This window comes from Falco peregrinus, chromosome 1 (genome assembly GCF_023634155.1).
Source record: "Falco peregrinus isolate bFalPer1 chromosome 1, bFalPer1.pri, whole genome shotgun sequence".
NCBI lineage: Eukaryota > Metazoa > Chordata > Aves > Falconiformes > Falconidae > Falco > Falco peregrinus.
The window spans coordinates 126,015,121-126,031,632 of NC_073721.1; the positions used below are offsets into that span (position 1 = coordinate 126,015,121).

At 40.1% G+C, this 16,512-nt stretch overlaps 1 protein-coding gene across 4 annotated transcripts in view; it reads left to right on the top strand.

Annotated features, from left to right (window-relative positions):
- The window catches only part of PIAS1 (protein inhibitor of activated STAT 1), a 67,101-nt gene that overhangs the window by 19,563 nt on the left and 31,026 nt on the right, over nucleotides 1-16,512 (top strand). For all 4 annotated transcript variants that reach the window (XM_055816332.1, XM_055816324.1, XM_055816347.1 and 1 more), the window contains exon 2: nucleotides 6,429-6,873. In XM_055816332.1, coding sequence (XP_055672307.1) covers nucleotides 6,429-6,873 — 445 coding nt within the window. The remainder of the gene's footprint in view (nucleotides 1-6,428; nucleotides 6,874-16,512) is intronic.

Genomic DNA, 16,512 nt, shown 5'->3' on the forward strand with positions numbered 1-16,512 from the left:
ATCGAGGCGCTTGAGCTTCCATGAATTGGTTGTTTCACTCCCTCTTGCAGATTTTCGGTAGACTGATTTCAATTTTTATAGTTTAGCCTTGATAGCTTCCTCGTGTGAGTCTTGCAGATAGAATTTAGGACTAAGGAATGTGCCTTTATAAAAGATGGGAATATTTTTTACTTTTGTGATTTTTCCATTTTCACAAATCTTAAATGTCTAAGAACCAAGAGTTTAGTCTGTGTAATTCAGGTATAGCTTTCTTCTCCAGAAGATTTATATCGGGGCTTAAAGAGGCTGTTCGTAGCATGCAAGAGCTCTCCTGTATTTTTACAGCTGGGTGTTGGAGGTATGGTGAGATGAACTCAAAACCATTTCCATACTAATCTAATGCTTCCTAGGTGCTTTTGTTAGAAAAAAGAACAATTTTGATTAGATTTTTTAAAAAAACTTTTGGAAGTGCATTGTGGAATTCCTTGAATAGTAGTTTTCTTGTTTGTTAAGGGGGAAATTTCCATTTGTGTTGTCCTTGAAGACAGCATTAGAGCTTTGCCAGCGTGAATGTGTCCACACTGTTAATGCGGACTGCAGCTGGAGCTGATCCCTCTGGATACTGGGGCTGAAGGCGCTGTGCGGGGTGTCAACGTGGAGGCTCCTTTAGCAGAGTGTTCAAAAAAGTACAGGGGTGTAGTCAGAAGGGTTTTCTGCCTTACGCCTTGGCTTTGAAGTGAGTTGTTGCAGCGCTTGCCCTCTTCTGTAATAATGATTCTTAATCTCAGAGACTGTTAGTAAACTACTGCTAATCGCTAGGTTTCTAATAACAGAAGAAATTTACTGTCATGGTCTTAAATTGCTGATTATAAATGGGTGACCTCCCATTCAGTATCTGTTTTTTTGTTTTTTTCTCTCTCTTTTTACTTCTCTCTTCTTCCGTTTGTTGACTAGTGTTTGAGGTGATTTTATTTTCTCCCCCCCCCCCCCCTTTAACTTTCATGTTAATGGTTAGAGAATTGTGGAGGACCTGTTATATAGCTTTAGGCACAAAATGTGGTGTGGTACCTAGCCAAATGCTTCTTGTTGTGCTGGCAAATCTTTTTAATGTGTTTTGGAGCTTATTCACAGCTTCCAGTTATCATAAACATCCGGAAATAACTTTTTGAATTCTCCAGCTAGATCCCAGAGCTGATTACTGGAGATGTAGAAATACCCTTTCTAGAAAGCATTCATCACATTCATCATATTGATGCTGCTGCTGATGGATGAGTATGCTGCTTTAAAGACAGTGTCTTGTGGTGCTGGTATTTGCGGTGAAATTATCGGTATTGTCCATCACGCTTTCCTATGGACACTGCTCAATTTATTTTAAAAAAATATTACTGCCTGCTGCCTGCTTTTTACCTCTCAGGCAAGTCCCTCCCTTCAAAAAACGAGAAAAAAAAGGTGAAGGCTCACCATCTGTGGTGTTGGATCTCAGCAGATAACCTGTATCTGATCCTTTCTTGAGCAGCGGGACTTAGAGCTCCTCTTCTTGCATTTCAAAACAGTGTTTTAGCTCCTGTGTATTTTCCAGTCTAAAATGATGTTCTCTGCCTGAATCCACTTGTCATTTTAGTTGCACTTCTCTGAATCATGTGCCAGTGAGACAAGCCACACAGAGCTATCAAAGGAATTTCTTATCCAGAGGCACTAAGACTTAGATTTTATTTATTTTTAAACTTAATTCCCAACCTTCATAGATCAGTGAGATAAGGTCCAGTTCTTCCATTTTCTCTGGCGTGACCTGTTAACCTGTGCTAATGATTTGACTTCTGTAGCCAAGAAGCTGCCTGGGCTGGGCATCTTTCCTTGATTCGTGGAATGACTGGGATTGTGTGGAAGACCATTCTTTAAAAATAAATCCTTATCTCTGCTATTCTCTTTGCAGAGAGAAATCAAAGTTAAGTGACTCTTAACGTTGGCTGCTCTGTTAGAAGTTAAGGTTCCTGGTATTTACTCTGAATGCCTAAACAGCATTCACAAAGCAAAATGGCCCTGTTGTGTGGCATAGACACGTTTCTCCAACCAGACATACTTGTTTATTGAGAGAACTTGGTGAGTCAGGAGCTATGAAACATTCATTGATGTTGCAGCCTGATACTTCTTATTTAATAGTCCTTTTGTGGATGTCTTGGGAGAAAACGTGTGTTCCTCCTCACCTCGTAAGTGTCTACATGCAATTTTTGGTTTGGGACACTTAAGCAATTTTCATATCTGTTAGTTTTAAAAAAGTGTACCAACGTTTTTGAAAGAGACCTGTAGATAGAGCATCCTTTCCTGTTCACAGTCACAGGAGAGAAGTAGGTGAATGACATAGGATGCCACCCATGGATTGCTTTTGCATCCTTAAGCTATTTTCTTCTAAACCTTACTGGTTATCTGAAGTAGTTGTGGAGCAGGATTGTCTCCAGATGAGTTGCTTGAGAATGTTTCCTCAACATGCAGAAATAGGGGGATGCATCTGCTCATGCGACTGCAGCATGAACTGCATCAGATGGTTGGGTTCACACAATCTGGCAGGAGAAAAGTGGCACAGATTTGGTGACAGGCAACAGGGAGGTGGGAAAATAAACTGGCCTCTTTGCTTCCTTGGACCTCCTGCCTGACACATACAATTAGATGACTTGTCTTAAGACAGTGAAATGCCCTGATGGCTTTTTGGGAAGGATGGGCTGTGGTCACAAGCTATGGGTGGGGGGATGTGGGCTGAAGGGGGAGTGTATATAAGGAGCCACGCAGTCCCCGTGACTAATGCAGCTTTTGCGGAGGAACAAATGTTTGTGTTGTCGAGCAGGAAATGTCAGATGTGTGTTTATAGATTAGAGTTACCTTCTAAACTCTGTGAAGGTCTTCACAGTGAGTCAAAATAGAATTACTCTGCTGAGATAAGTCAAGTTTCTGTAAAGCTTGTTCATACTCTTTTACACTTTTCTACTGTTCTTGCCCTCTCTTTGAATTTTAAATATTGTCTGTGTATGACAGGTAACAAAATGCACATCATCAGAACACCACCTCGTGTGTTTGGTACTGGGATTTGTTGTATCTGAAACTGGTTTGCAGTCAGCTTGCTGCATTTCTCATGCAGGAGGCAGGCAGGTGGCAAGTAGCTCAACCTTTTTGTAGCTAAATAGCATCAATTTCTTGTGTACTAGTGCGATGTTTGTCGGAACATGTATTTACTTGTTTATGAACACATAACTAAACACCTAGTTATCTGTAATTGCAGTTTGCAAGCTATCCTTGAAGTTTGCAAGCTATCCTTCAGTCTGTCCTTGGTAGGTAGCTGTGTATTTCCTTTTGGTTTTGTTTGTTTTGGGATCCTTGTTGTTGTTGGGTTTTTGTTAGTTACTTTTGTGTTAGGAAAGAAAAAAACATTTCGCCAATTCTGATAAACAGCCAGAGGTAGGGGCAGTTACTTGCATTGTGGATATTTGCTGTTGTTGGGAGATAGGCTCTTTGTGGTGGGTTTTGTAGCGCTGCAGCTGTACTGCTGTGAGTGATCTTTTTACCACTCTACTTCAGGCAACAGGAAAAAAACCCCAAGATTTCCTGAAGCAAAACGCTTTGTGTCTTTGCCCTTCAGCTTTTCTCATGTAGCTAAGCAAGCAAAGGGTTTGAATTGTGATGAGGTGAGATGTGACAGGAAAAAAAATAATAAGTTGTAGCTTTTTTATGTATTTACTCTGTGTGTTTGACAGCACTTGGTTTGTTTCCCTGCTATAATTATCCTGCGTGTTCTAAGATTAGGGTACCAGTGTGACATGGGCCAAGGGCTTGTAGCCTGGATAGTGCTTGTACAGGCAGTGGCACTTCTGCTGGTGGAGCTGGGTTGTGTCCTCAAATAAAACACAACTGTGTTGGAGGAGGGGAGAGGAATTTTCATGTTCATACTGCAGCAACGTGAGAGACTTTTGCCAGCACGGCTCTCTGTTGAGCTCTGCTTCCCTGTGCCACTGATTGACACGATCCACTGGCAAAACCCCATGGATATGTGTGTGTGTGTGGGTGTTGTTTTAAAGCATTACCTCTTTTTATTTGTGGAACAAAGGTTTACCAATGAAGTATGAAACTGTAATAAAACCACAAGCCTTTATTGCTGTTTTTTTCGTGACTGCATTTTTAATTGATGTATCTGTTCGTGCCTTTAACATTGCAAATAAAATTGTTCTTGTCCTCCTTTGTAAGGAATGTACCAGGGTGGGGAAGATCTGGGGAATGTTATTTGTTTTGGTTTGAGTGGCTACACAATGGGTCCTGCTTTCTGTATACTTATTTCTAACTTGCCTATACCTTAAAAAATGGAAAACATCCAACATGTAGCAGGAACTTCTCTGTTCGCTCAATTATTTCTTGATCCTCTGTGTTTTTTGTAGGCTTGGCCTATGAGTTTTTACAAAACAAGAGTAGAGTGAAGCTCTGAGAGGTTCTGGATGTTCAGGAAGTGACTTTTAATGGTGATGGCAGCAGGCATTAAACGCTTCAGCTGTAACTACTTCTGTTAAAGAAATGTTTGTAAAGCATTAGAAATAGTGTTTTTTCGATGTTTCAAATCTATTTGTTTCACTTTCCTTTCAGCTGTCAACACTTCAGATTGTAACTGAAATGTCTTATTCTTTTAAGACATCTCCATTTCATACAAACTACCTGGTCTGTTCTCATTAGTAACTCCCTGACAGTCCCATAGTTAAAAGTGTGAAGTAGGTTCTCAGGGTATTCAGAGAAAAAAAATACCAGCAAACCCCTGTTATATCCGAAGTGTTTGCGGTAGTCTGTGGCAAGGTTTATCTGAGATTTGCAGCAAGGTTATTCAGTTCTGTTGGTGTGTTTCAACAGAGCAGAAATTTAGTTAAATCTCTCTGGGTGCAGACCTCATTAAATACATGAATCATCTAATTTAGGGCTTTTAAATAACATGACCTATTTCAGTGTAGGAAAATACCTCTTGTGGACACCTGTGCATTGAAGATCTCTTGCAGGTGCTGGAGGTTTGAGGAATTGGTAGAAGTTTCGGGCTGGTTTTGCTACATCTAAGGATAGTGTACTTTCTCATATTAGCACTTTAGGTTTAAGAATTAATGTGAAAATAACTTGAGTAATGCATGTGTCTGAATACTTTGTACAGTTTGAAGAACTGGAGAGGATGGGAGCATTTGTACTCTCTCAAAGATTGCAAATGCAAGTGCTGGTCTGGTTATTCAGCCTTCAGTGGCTGGGAAGTTGCAGAACCCTGATATGCTGAATTAGCTGTTTTAGTCCCAAATATATGCTTCAAGTATTATTTTGAATTTGATCTTTTGGAATTGACTACAAAATATTCAGGGTATTTTAACGGTTTCATACAAAAGATCCACATAGTGAGTTGTGGTGATGGATTCTAGGCATTTAACTTTCTTGTGATTTCTTGGGAATCCAGAATTCTGCAGGAATATTATTTCAGCTGCTGTCACAGGCCTTGTGATGGCCAACAAGCCACTGCCAAGCACTGAGAGAATTTTTAAAATAGAAGCTAAGGCTCATAAGTTGATTTTCTGGCTCCCGCTTGACCAGCGGGGAGGTCCTTAGCATGCACAGACGACTGCTGGTTTCATACTTTGTGTGGTGTTTTTCTTGGTTCCTGAAGAACTGAAACAGTTTACAAGTCTTACCAGTCTGATTCATTAGACTTATTGGGAGGCAGTAAAAGGCTGTGTAAATGAAGATGCTAATTAATAGAAGGTAAAGCCCAACTCCCCCATCCAAACCAGAACATTCAGCTCTGATATGAGAAGTAAGGAAATGGAATCGGAAAAAGTTTCCTGTAATTCGGTAGTTATCATGTGGGGTTGCACACAAATCTGATTATAATTTTTTTCTCTCTCGCTTTTGAACATCAGTGATTTATCTCCTTTCCTTTGAACCTGTGTGGATTAGTTATGCTGCATGGCAGAAAGTGAGGGAGGGACTTGTAAGTGGTGTTTCAGAGCTAAGGACTGGCACAGCTTTTAAGTGCAACTGCTGGGGATTTGGATATTGTCAATGTATGAGGTTTTATTCATCTGGCTGGATGTTAAAAAAATCGTTAACATTAGCGATGCTAGCAGAAGAGTGATTAGAAAATAATTACATTTATTTTATATTGGCAACTTGTCCTTTTCTCATTTTTTTTTCCTTCAGCACTGCTGTCCTCAATTGTGTATGGCAAATAGAAATCCCTTGAAAAATTGCTCATTACAGACTTTCTAAGTAGATACATCTGTCTCTGAACAAGTACTGTTTTGCATTATATTTCAGATAATCGGTGGGGGAAGAGCAGTGGTGGTGTGCCTTTAGAAACTGTATACTTAATGGGATTAAGCCACATTCTGATGTTAGTGTTTAAGATGATGTAACTTGAATACTAATTTTTTTGTTTTGTTTCTTTTAAGCAAATGGTTATGAGCCTTAGAGTTTCTGAACTGCAAGTACTTCTGGGTTACGCGGGGAGGAACAAGCACGGACGAAAACACGAACTTCTCACAAAAGCACTGCATTTGTTAAAGGCTGGCTGCAGTCCTGCTGTACAAATGAAAATCAAAGAACTCTATAGGCGAAGGTTCCCTCAGAAAATCATGACACCTGCAGACTTATCTATCCCCAGTGTGCACTCGAGCTCCATGCCAGCAACTTTGTCTCCGTCTACCATTCCACAGCTCAGTTACGATGGCCACCCTGCCACATCACCATTGCTTCCTGTTTCGCTTCTGGGACCTAAACATGAACTGGAACTCCCCCATCTCACATCTGCGCTCCACCCTGTCCACCCCGACATAAAACTTCAGAAATTACCTTTTTATGACTTGTTGGATGAGCTGATAAAACCTACCAGCCTAGGTAAGGTTGCACATGTTGTAATAACATTTGAAGTATTTTTTTTTCTTCTTGTTTTTTTTTAATAGTAATGGATGAATTCAGCTGCTAATGCAGTAACTGGTTAAATATTGCATCACAACAGTATTTAGAGAATTGCTATTTTTGGTAACTTTTGGAACAGATTGTTCTACATGGAGAGACATCTTACGTAACACTCATTAGTTGCTTTAGCTGAGCCACTAAATATGGTTCAAAGATCCCTTATATTTAAGGGGTGAGTTTGGCAGGAAACAAACCAAACCTGAAAAAAATGAAAAAATCTGACTGCTTTCAGTAGTTCTTCTAAACCATAGAGTTTAATTACTTAAAAAGCAAAACAAAACAAAAATACCCCTGAATCCGTCAAGCCCACAAAATCTTCTCATCTGTGCTGGGAAAGAATGCCAGACTAGATATTTGCTGTGATCCGTTACAGCCTGGACATCTGAGTTGAGGAAGACTTGTGGTTCTTTTGCAGTTGTGGCTACTTTTCTTTAAACTGTCTTTTGTGTTAAGGTATAAATCACCTGTGTAGCTTCTGAGAATAATCTGGTGCTTACAGAGCATTATATAACAATGTAATTTTTCTGGCTCTGACTGCACGTAGCACTTAATGGCACGGTTAACTTTTAGTACTCTTAAATACTGCTTAAATACAATAGTCCGGTTGATTTCTGGAGGGGCTGCTTGCACGTTGGAACCTTCTGCTGCCTTGAAACCCTGGAAAAGATTGACTAAGAATATCTGGTAAGAGGAGGAGATATGTGAAAGTAGATATGGGGAGATGGTGGGTGAGTGGAAAAAAAAAAAAGCATTTGTGGAAGAGATCCCTTGTAAACAGAAATGAGCAGGTACTTTACATTAACAGTCTGAACATCTTCAGGAATGTAGGAGGCCTGATATGTGAGTGGTTATGGTGGTCTGCGGGTTTCTGAAGTATGTTGCACAGTTGTTTGTGTATTTTTTTGTTTTAACTGTTATAACAGGCATTGAGGGGAAAAAGCAGATAGCTTTTTATAATCTGCTTCAGGTATTCTTTGAAGAGGTATACTACATCTGTTTAGCTTTAATCTAAAACCTAATTGATTAATAAGCATTCAAGGCAATGGTGGTGGTACAGGATAATTAGGTACTCAGTATGTGTCTCATCACTTTTACATTATAAATACTTAAAAATAATGATATAATTTCAATAAGACATTCCAGTGCAGGAATTATGGTATGCATTTATTCCCAGATGTGGTAAGAACACTTTGCTGTCAGCTCTGTGTCTGACAAACCGGCCCCAAATGAAGAGATCGTAATTCACGCTCTGTCATGTCTTACTGCTTGAGGAGTTTATATACAATAGTTGTAGACTCTTGAGTGTCAGGGTAAGAAAATGGAAGTGGGTATAATTCCAACCAGGTACCTTTCTAAGCAATCTTTGTCCTTTCAGTTAACTTAGGGTATGTTTGGTATTTTTGTTTTACATGTGAATCCTGTCTGCAGATGTCTTTCTGCTTGTCTGAAGTAATACTATTAAAAAGCTTTTTTTTTCTTGTGCTTTTGGAGGAAGGGAGAGCTTCAATATCCATGCATATCGTAGAATGGTTTGGGTTGGAAAGGATCTTAAAGATCATGTAGTTCCAACCCACCTGCCATGGGCAGGGACACAGTCCACTAGCCCAGGTTGCTCCAAGCCCCGTCCAACCTGGCCTTGGACACCTCCAGGGATGGGGCAGCCACAGCTTCTGTGGGCAATCTGTGCTAGTGCTGTGGCACCCTCACGGTGAAGAATTTCTTCCTTATAGCTAATCTAAGTCTACCCTCTTGCAGTTGAAAGCCATTCGCCCTTGTCCTGTCACTACAGGCCCTTGTAAAAAGCCCCTCTCCAGCTTTCCTGTTGGCTCTGTTAGGTACTAGAAGGTGCTGTAAGGTCTCCCTGGAGCCTTCGCTTCTCTGGGCTGAACAACCCCAACTCTCTCAGCCTGTCCTCACAGCAGAGGTACCCCAGCCCTCTGATCATCTCTGTGGCCTCCTCTGGGCTTGCTCCAACAGGTCCATGTCCTTATGTTGGGGGCCCCCAGAGCTGGATACAGCGCTGCAGGTGGGGTCTCAGGATAGCAGAGTGGAGAGGGAGAATCAGCCTCCCTTGAACTGCTGACCACGCTTCTTGTGATGCAGCCAGGATACAGTTGGCTTTCTGGGCTGCAGGTGCATGTTGCTGGGTCATGTTGAGTTTCTCGTCCGCCAGCACCCCCAAGTCCTTCTCCTCAGAGCTGCTCTCAACCCATTCTTTGCCCAGCCTGTATTTGTGCTGGGAAATGCCCTGACCCATGTGCAGGACCTTGCACTTGGCCTTGTTGAATGATTGGTTGTTTCCTTTTGTAGTGGAAAGTAATGTTGCTACAGATTGTAAAATCGCTGACTATAAATGTCACGAAGGTATTTTAGAGTAATAAATATGTATATGTTAATGAACAAAACCTGTTGGATTAATAACCTGTGATATGCAGCTTTATACACTTTCAAAACAACTTGAGTCAATTGTGCATCGAACTTAGCAGTTTTAAATGCAGGTGTGGAGCAGACTTGTATTAATTTTCTCCATCTATACAGTTGCTGATACTCTAAAAAGTCTTAAATTATTTGTTGAGTTTTTGCCCCAGATGGTTTGAGCATCTTTCTCAAGGCTGCAAACAGTGTGGGTTTCATCAAATGTCAAATTTCTAAGTTCCCTGGGTTTGTTTTCAAATGGCAGGTACTTGTCATAAACACTCAGAACTTCTCCCTGGCATTTGGCCAGCATTTCAACATCTCCTGCTTGGTTTTTCTCATCAGATTCCTCATGGGGTAGGGATAAGAAACTTGAATTCACTCCGTTTCCATCCACCACAGGAAGAATCGATGACCTGATTGGGGGTTTTGAATAATTATCTGCCTGCTTAAAATGGAACTTAACCAGAATAGAGAAAAAGTGTGCGTGAGACACAGAATGAGTGTGATCTCTGCTGATTTGAAGATCTTTAAATTCTTCTGAAATTATAGTTGTTAGGTAAAAGTTGGCCAAAGCACATCTTTGGATGTCTTTCTCCCTTGTCTTTCCCAAGTCAAGGTGGAATTGCTTGGAAGGTTTGCTACAGTAGTTTTCTGTCCTATAAAGTAAGTGATTATTAATTTGAAAAACAACAATTTGACAAAGCCTCAGGGAAGGGAGTTGCACAGCAGGGCACTTGAACATGCATTCTGTACCCAAATATTTTACGTAGGTGGGTAGTACACAAGCTAATGTGAATAACAGATAAGGAAATTAAATTTGCAAACTATTATTTTTAATGTCAAGAACAAAAGCAGGAAATGGATGTTACCTTCTTACACTTGCTTCCTCAAAATGTAGCTCTTGAACTGTGATTAAAATCGACGTGCTTACTGCTTGCTGGGCTGGATTCATGGCAAGGGGAAAATGCTGTACTTCGTCCATCTGTACCCTTCTCAACAACAGCTATTGAGAATCTACTTGTGCATGGCTGGCTGAAGCATATGTGAAAAGCTAAGGTTAGAAGGCTGTTGGCTAACATTTTCTAACCTTCTCTGGCTTGCAGCAGCCCATACAACTTGTAGCAGTGAGTAGGATGCCTGCAGAAGAGCAGACTTGCCTATCTAGTTGAACTCGTAAATTTAGCCTGTGCTACCTCAACTTGTTCTTGTTTGAAGAACTGAAAATAACAGCTAGGCCTCACTAACGGTGGGACTCTTCTCCTGCTGTTACTCTGCTCGGATTGCTCCTCTCTGAGTGTTTCAAGTGCATGACTCCTGTGTAGCTCTTTCAGAGCTGTGTGGCTAATACTGACAGTTATGGTTAATGCTGGCTGTGCTGTCAGGGGATGACACCATTTTCTTTACTCCCAAGAAGACTGTCAGTGGGCTTGTTTATCTGAAACTAAGAGATTATCTGGCCATGTTTAGTGGAGCTGTTGAATTTGAGCCATATTTTACTAGTCATCCTCATTGCAAAACTGAGGAAGCATCTATACTGGATGATTTTGTGTACAAGTCAACTAGGAAAGCTCGATATTCTGAAAATGTATGTTGGTGGATGAGTCTTTTCGCTGAGCTTTTGCAGCACTGGTGAGAAGTCTGAGCCCTCTGCCCCATGGTTAACCACAGTTCGATATAATTGTATGACTTTTTTTTTTTTTTTTTTTTTTGGTGGGGTAGGAGGAAAAGCTATCCAATTTGGGCTCGATGGAATGTATGAAAGTTGCCTTATTATTTTGACTTCTCTGTTTTCATTTGAGTAGGGACTCCTTTAAATAGTAAAAATTTGGTTTTACTTGCTCAAGTGAAGCTGCAGCTTTCATTTAATTTTTACCTATTCTCAGCCCTCAGTGCACAGACACTGTTAATGGGTTGATTTTAAGCATAAGGCAAATTTTCTAAAAGTAATTTTGAACATACAGATAAGATCTCTTTTGTGTGGTGAAATGTGTTTACTATGAGATGAATAATCAGTACCAAAATTTTGCCAGATTACTATGGAAGGGACATTAGATAGTTAACTAACATCTTAAAAATACTTCTTGTTACAGCATATGCCATTCCTAATTGATTTAGCTGTGTAGTTGTTCCAAAAAACATTTTAACCTGTAAGGGGAAATTAAGTTTTTAGTTTCTATTTAAAGAGGCTGTAGTCTATGCTACTCTTTTAAAAGCTGTCTGAATGGCATACAGATGATCGTCCTGCAATTTATTTGCTGTGCTTCAGGTTTAAGTGATATGGAACACAACAATGAAACTCAAATCTGAGCCATGGAAATTGGGATTTTTGCCTACAGGTCTCAGCTTCCTGGAAGGAGGAGAGAAACGTTGGGCTTTTTGGGGAGTCAGAGTATCACTTACAGAAAGGGTGCTGTCAGACTCCAGGTACTGGCTTCATCGGGTGAAAGAAGCTTCCAGTGGCTCTGCTGAGGCTTGTCTTGATTTGGTTAGGTCTTAGTTTAACTTCTTAATCTGTGGTCTCTTAATAACAGGATTTCTCCAATAAGCAGAATTTCACCCCTGGTGCCTGCCCTCAGGAATTATGTACTTACTAACTAGTGTTCATGCTTTCGACTTGGATTTACCTTGAAATTTTCTTTTTGACTGTGATTGATCGTGGTTACTTGGATATGCTGCATTCTTAAAGACAGATCTGCAACTGATCTGACTAAAATCTTCAGGGTGACTGTAGTTCAAGGTACCACTATTAAACAATTAAGTGCTTAGAAATCTAGGGTGGGTACTATAAAAGTTTTGTTTGGCAAGTATTTCTCCCTTCCATATATCAGCAAGCTGATCTGTTGCTCTGTGCAATGGTTTATATGAAAGTCACGCTTTTACTGTCTTCTGTGTTTATTATTTTTTTTAATGTTCTTTGTGGGAGGAAGTTCAACAAAACACTATATTCTCAGCTCGGGCTTCAGCTTTCTGACTTCCGGCTCTACAGCTTTTAATTGTGCAAGAATAAGCTGAAATATTAGCTCTCTTGTTCATGGGCTGTAGCTGAACTAGAATTACAGTGCACTGAAGTTTCTTTTTTTGACTTCAACATGTATTTGCAGGTGGTACGTATAGAGAATCTTTCCATAGTCTAGACTCCGTTTAAGTACGAGACTGCTTTAACCGACCGGGCAGCTCTTGTGCTACAAGAAAAGGACTATAATTTGTAACTGCTCACTTCAGCTGATTGCTCAATCTCCTCATGCGTATAGAGCTGAGATCGCCCAAATTCCAGGACCTCACAGGATATGCGCTGATGTGACTGGATCTAGGAAGCCACTTTGCTTTCCAAGATCAAATTAGGATATCTTTTTGATAATTGATAATTTGATAAGGAGTTGGGTTTGATGATTCTCATGGGTCCCTTCCAACTCAGGATATTCTATGGTTCTAATAAAAGCTTTTAGTAGAAGGAATTACAGCAAACCACGTGGTTGACTCAAAAGCATGTGAGTAATCCGTTAATAATCAGTGAACCAATCTGAGCTTGGAGTGGTCTTTCAAGTGTTTGGAGAGCTTGAGGCCTAGCAGCGGTGCTCACACAGCATGAGAGAGGAAGCTGTGCTATTGCAATATGTACTTTTAAAGATTTCCTTTTGCAACCGAGATGTTGAGATCATTTAGTAGTTATTGGAAATGCTGCCAGGACTTGGAAGTCTTCAGTAACTTGGAGTCTTTTAGAGATACTTTTATCTCCCTTTATGATGGCTGTTAGAAGATGATGGTATGGGTTATGCTAATCCTGGTAGAGAGTTTACTAGGGACTCTTGTTATCGAATTGTGAACTTAATTTTTTGCCTTATAAAACTCGCAACTTTCCTGTTGAGAGTAAAAATATGCTGGAAGCAGGATACCCTGTGTAGGGATTTGGCAGTGCTAGCTTTTTAGTACTGCTCATTTGAAGTGCTTCACTGCTGTCGGTGCTCTTAGGAACAGAGGCTAAAATGTTCCAGCCTGAATGGCAGCAGTTGAGTTCTGGGACATACATTTAGGTGTCTAAAGAAATCAAGTGACTTAACTTGAGTATGGAGGATCCAGTGATGTTCCTTCCCTCTGGCAAAATGATGGCACAGATAAGCAGAGAAGATCTGTGGGCCCACGAAGGGCAGTGGTGAGCGGAGAGCTGGGGTAGCTGTGTATTTACTCCACAGAGGTTGGCTGAGAGGGCGGAGGGTTCTGGCATGGAAGGTTGTCATGAAATTATCCCTTAATACTTAGTGTAGGTCTTTAGAAATCCTCATTGCTCAGAAATGCTCTAATGCATGACTGATTTAAAAAAAAAAATCAAACATAAATATCTGCCCAATTGCACAGAGTTTCCAGCTGATCTATTCTGTTTATACAATGTATCATAGAGAGTTATAAAATACGTAATATTTATGAATTAATTGTAGCCCTTGGAGTACTTCCAGGCTATTTTCATACATACATTTAGGCACTATTTCAAATAAGCTCCTTCGTTGCTCTACTCCCTGCCCTTCCCACCCCCACTGTAGCTCTGCCTGTTCCTTCAGAGTATTAACCGTTGAAAGCTCAGGTTGAACAGAAAATAAAAATCATCTTAAGTGATAAATGCAGCAGACTGACCAGAATCCAAGTTCAGTTTTTCATCTGTTTTAAGCTGAAGAATGTGGCATTGTCACTTTACAGTAATGCAGTGGATTTGCAAGTGTAGGGCAGCTGTAACTCGTGGAAGTGGGTTAAGAGCTAGTCACTGCTGTCAAGGAAAGAATGATTTATATATATATATATATATATATATATATATATATGATTTACATGTTTACTAAAATGCTTCCCTTCGAGTAGTTTTGAAGTGTTTTGAAACGTTAAGATTACACAACATCCATTGTGATAAGTGATTAAAATGGCCAAGATGTCACAGTGAGCGAGTGACAAAACAGAAATGGGGATCTGGAATTTCTCTTGGTTCCTGTTGGTGTGGCCGAGCTCCTGAAGCCCGCAGCCTGCGCAGGGCATGCTGGCTCTGCACAGCCCTCGGCCCTGCTCTGAGATGCTGGTATGCAGCTGGTCCGGCGTAGAGGCCAGCTTTAGCCTGGGCTGGCATGGCTCTAGGCACTAACAAGAGACGTTTCCTGCCTTCCCGGGAAAGGGTGGCTCCCGGGAGGAGTGTAGCTGGGACTGACCCAATACTGCACACTACAAATGCATTTCACCAGGTAACAGGAAATTCAAGGTATGGTGGGCAGCAGCTTAAAAGGTACTGCTGCTTGATTCCAGAAGACGGCAGGAGCTTGGTGCTAAGAGGTTGTGGTTAATAGAGAGGAAGTGTTTATGTATAAACACTTGTGTTACCCAGGAACTTCGTAAATGGTGGTGGTTTTTAAAGGGCTAATGATGCATCCTGAGATGTAGATCCCCCATTAAGGTGTGTCATGGCACTGTTTCTCTCCCATATAGCTGCTTGGTGTCTGCTTATATACAGTTATTACAGTGTACTGTACATAGGCATTTGATCTTGCTTCCAGAAGCAGTTTTATAAATGAACCCTTGTCAGGGCTGATAAAAGAGGTTTTGGACAAACTACATTATGATGAGATAGTGTGTGTGTGTGTATATATATGTATATGTACATATATGTGTATATATGCACACTTATACTATGTATACGCAGTATTGTGTTCTGGATTTCCTGGCTTTTGGTGCGATTAAACATAATTCAAAGCCTGTCTGAATTTTACCTCTTTAAAAGGTATAAGTTTTCTGTGCCTTAATCTAAATGCAGTAATTTTGGTCTAGCTTGGAGGCAGTATACTAAATTTTTAGCAGTGATACTTGAAAGAGAATTGAACATGAATTGATACAATGCCTTCTGTTGTTAAAAAAAATAAGCAAAATGCCTGTGCTGCAACAAAATTAAGTGTCTTGCCTGTCTGGGGAAGGTAAGCAAGAATTACGTACGTGTTGGGTTGGTAGCTTCTACAGTGTTTAGGTTTTTCTCTAATATCTTGACAAATTTAGCTGATCAAAAGTATGTACTGTATTAGGTTAGTGAATAACCAACTAGGCATGTCTTGTTTATCTTACAGCATGTAGCAAAAAATTGCTATAGTCCAGAGACTCTTACTTAACATAACTATTTTTACCTTTGCAAATAAACATGCTATTATTGGAAATCATTGGTAATAGGCCAATTCAATGATAGCTTTTCTCATGGCCTGAACTTAGGTAATTACTACGTTGTAAAGTGCAAGTTTAATTTTAGTCCAAGTATCTTTCTGCATTAGAAGGTAATATGTTCCCTTCACTATTTAATAAGCCGCACTTGGTCACGATAGACGGAAAAGATTAACCTTAGTATATTGGCACAGTGATGGTCAGCTGCAGTTGTGTTAGGACGCATCACCACCTCAACAATGTGATAACATAAGGTTCATTAAAAATTTTAAGGTATCTGTTCTTGAATGGAAATTAGAGACTGGCTTTTTCTCAAGACAGCAAGAGGTATTTTACTGCAGGAGGATTGTGTGGCTATTTTTAGCTGTGGGTACTGGTGAGGTGGAATAGAATATTTTTAGAGCTGTAGAAAATGCAGCCACTCAAGCTGGGTTCTTTTTTTTTTTCACGCTAGTGCTATAGAGTTTTTCCAAAATAAACAATAAAATTGGTAGGATCTGTTTTTTATGTATCATTATTATTACTGATATAAATAAAATACTAATTGTCTCTCTCTCTCTCTCTAGAGAGACATAATGTATCTACACATTCATATAGAATTTTGAGTGGTTTGGTCCTGTGAATGATCCTGTCATGTATTAAAACAGTTTTTGCTCAGATTTTGAAAACTCACTGCTCATACGAAATGCTTTAATGAAATACACAACCAAGGCATCAACGTGTCACTCTCACTTAATGTATACCAATTCCATATGCTGTTTGGATCATTACTTGAATGAGGTAAGCATGAAATAATTCAGGAAACTGTGGTGATAGTGAATTGGTAAAAATAATAGATTTGACAAAGAAACTCTGCTCTGTAATGTTTTTGCAATGTTTTAGGCATTTTAGAGTGTGTTGTACTAATGGTGGGGACCTGCAGAGGCAACGGACCTGAGCTTGCGCTGCTGGTTCTTAATAACA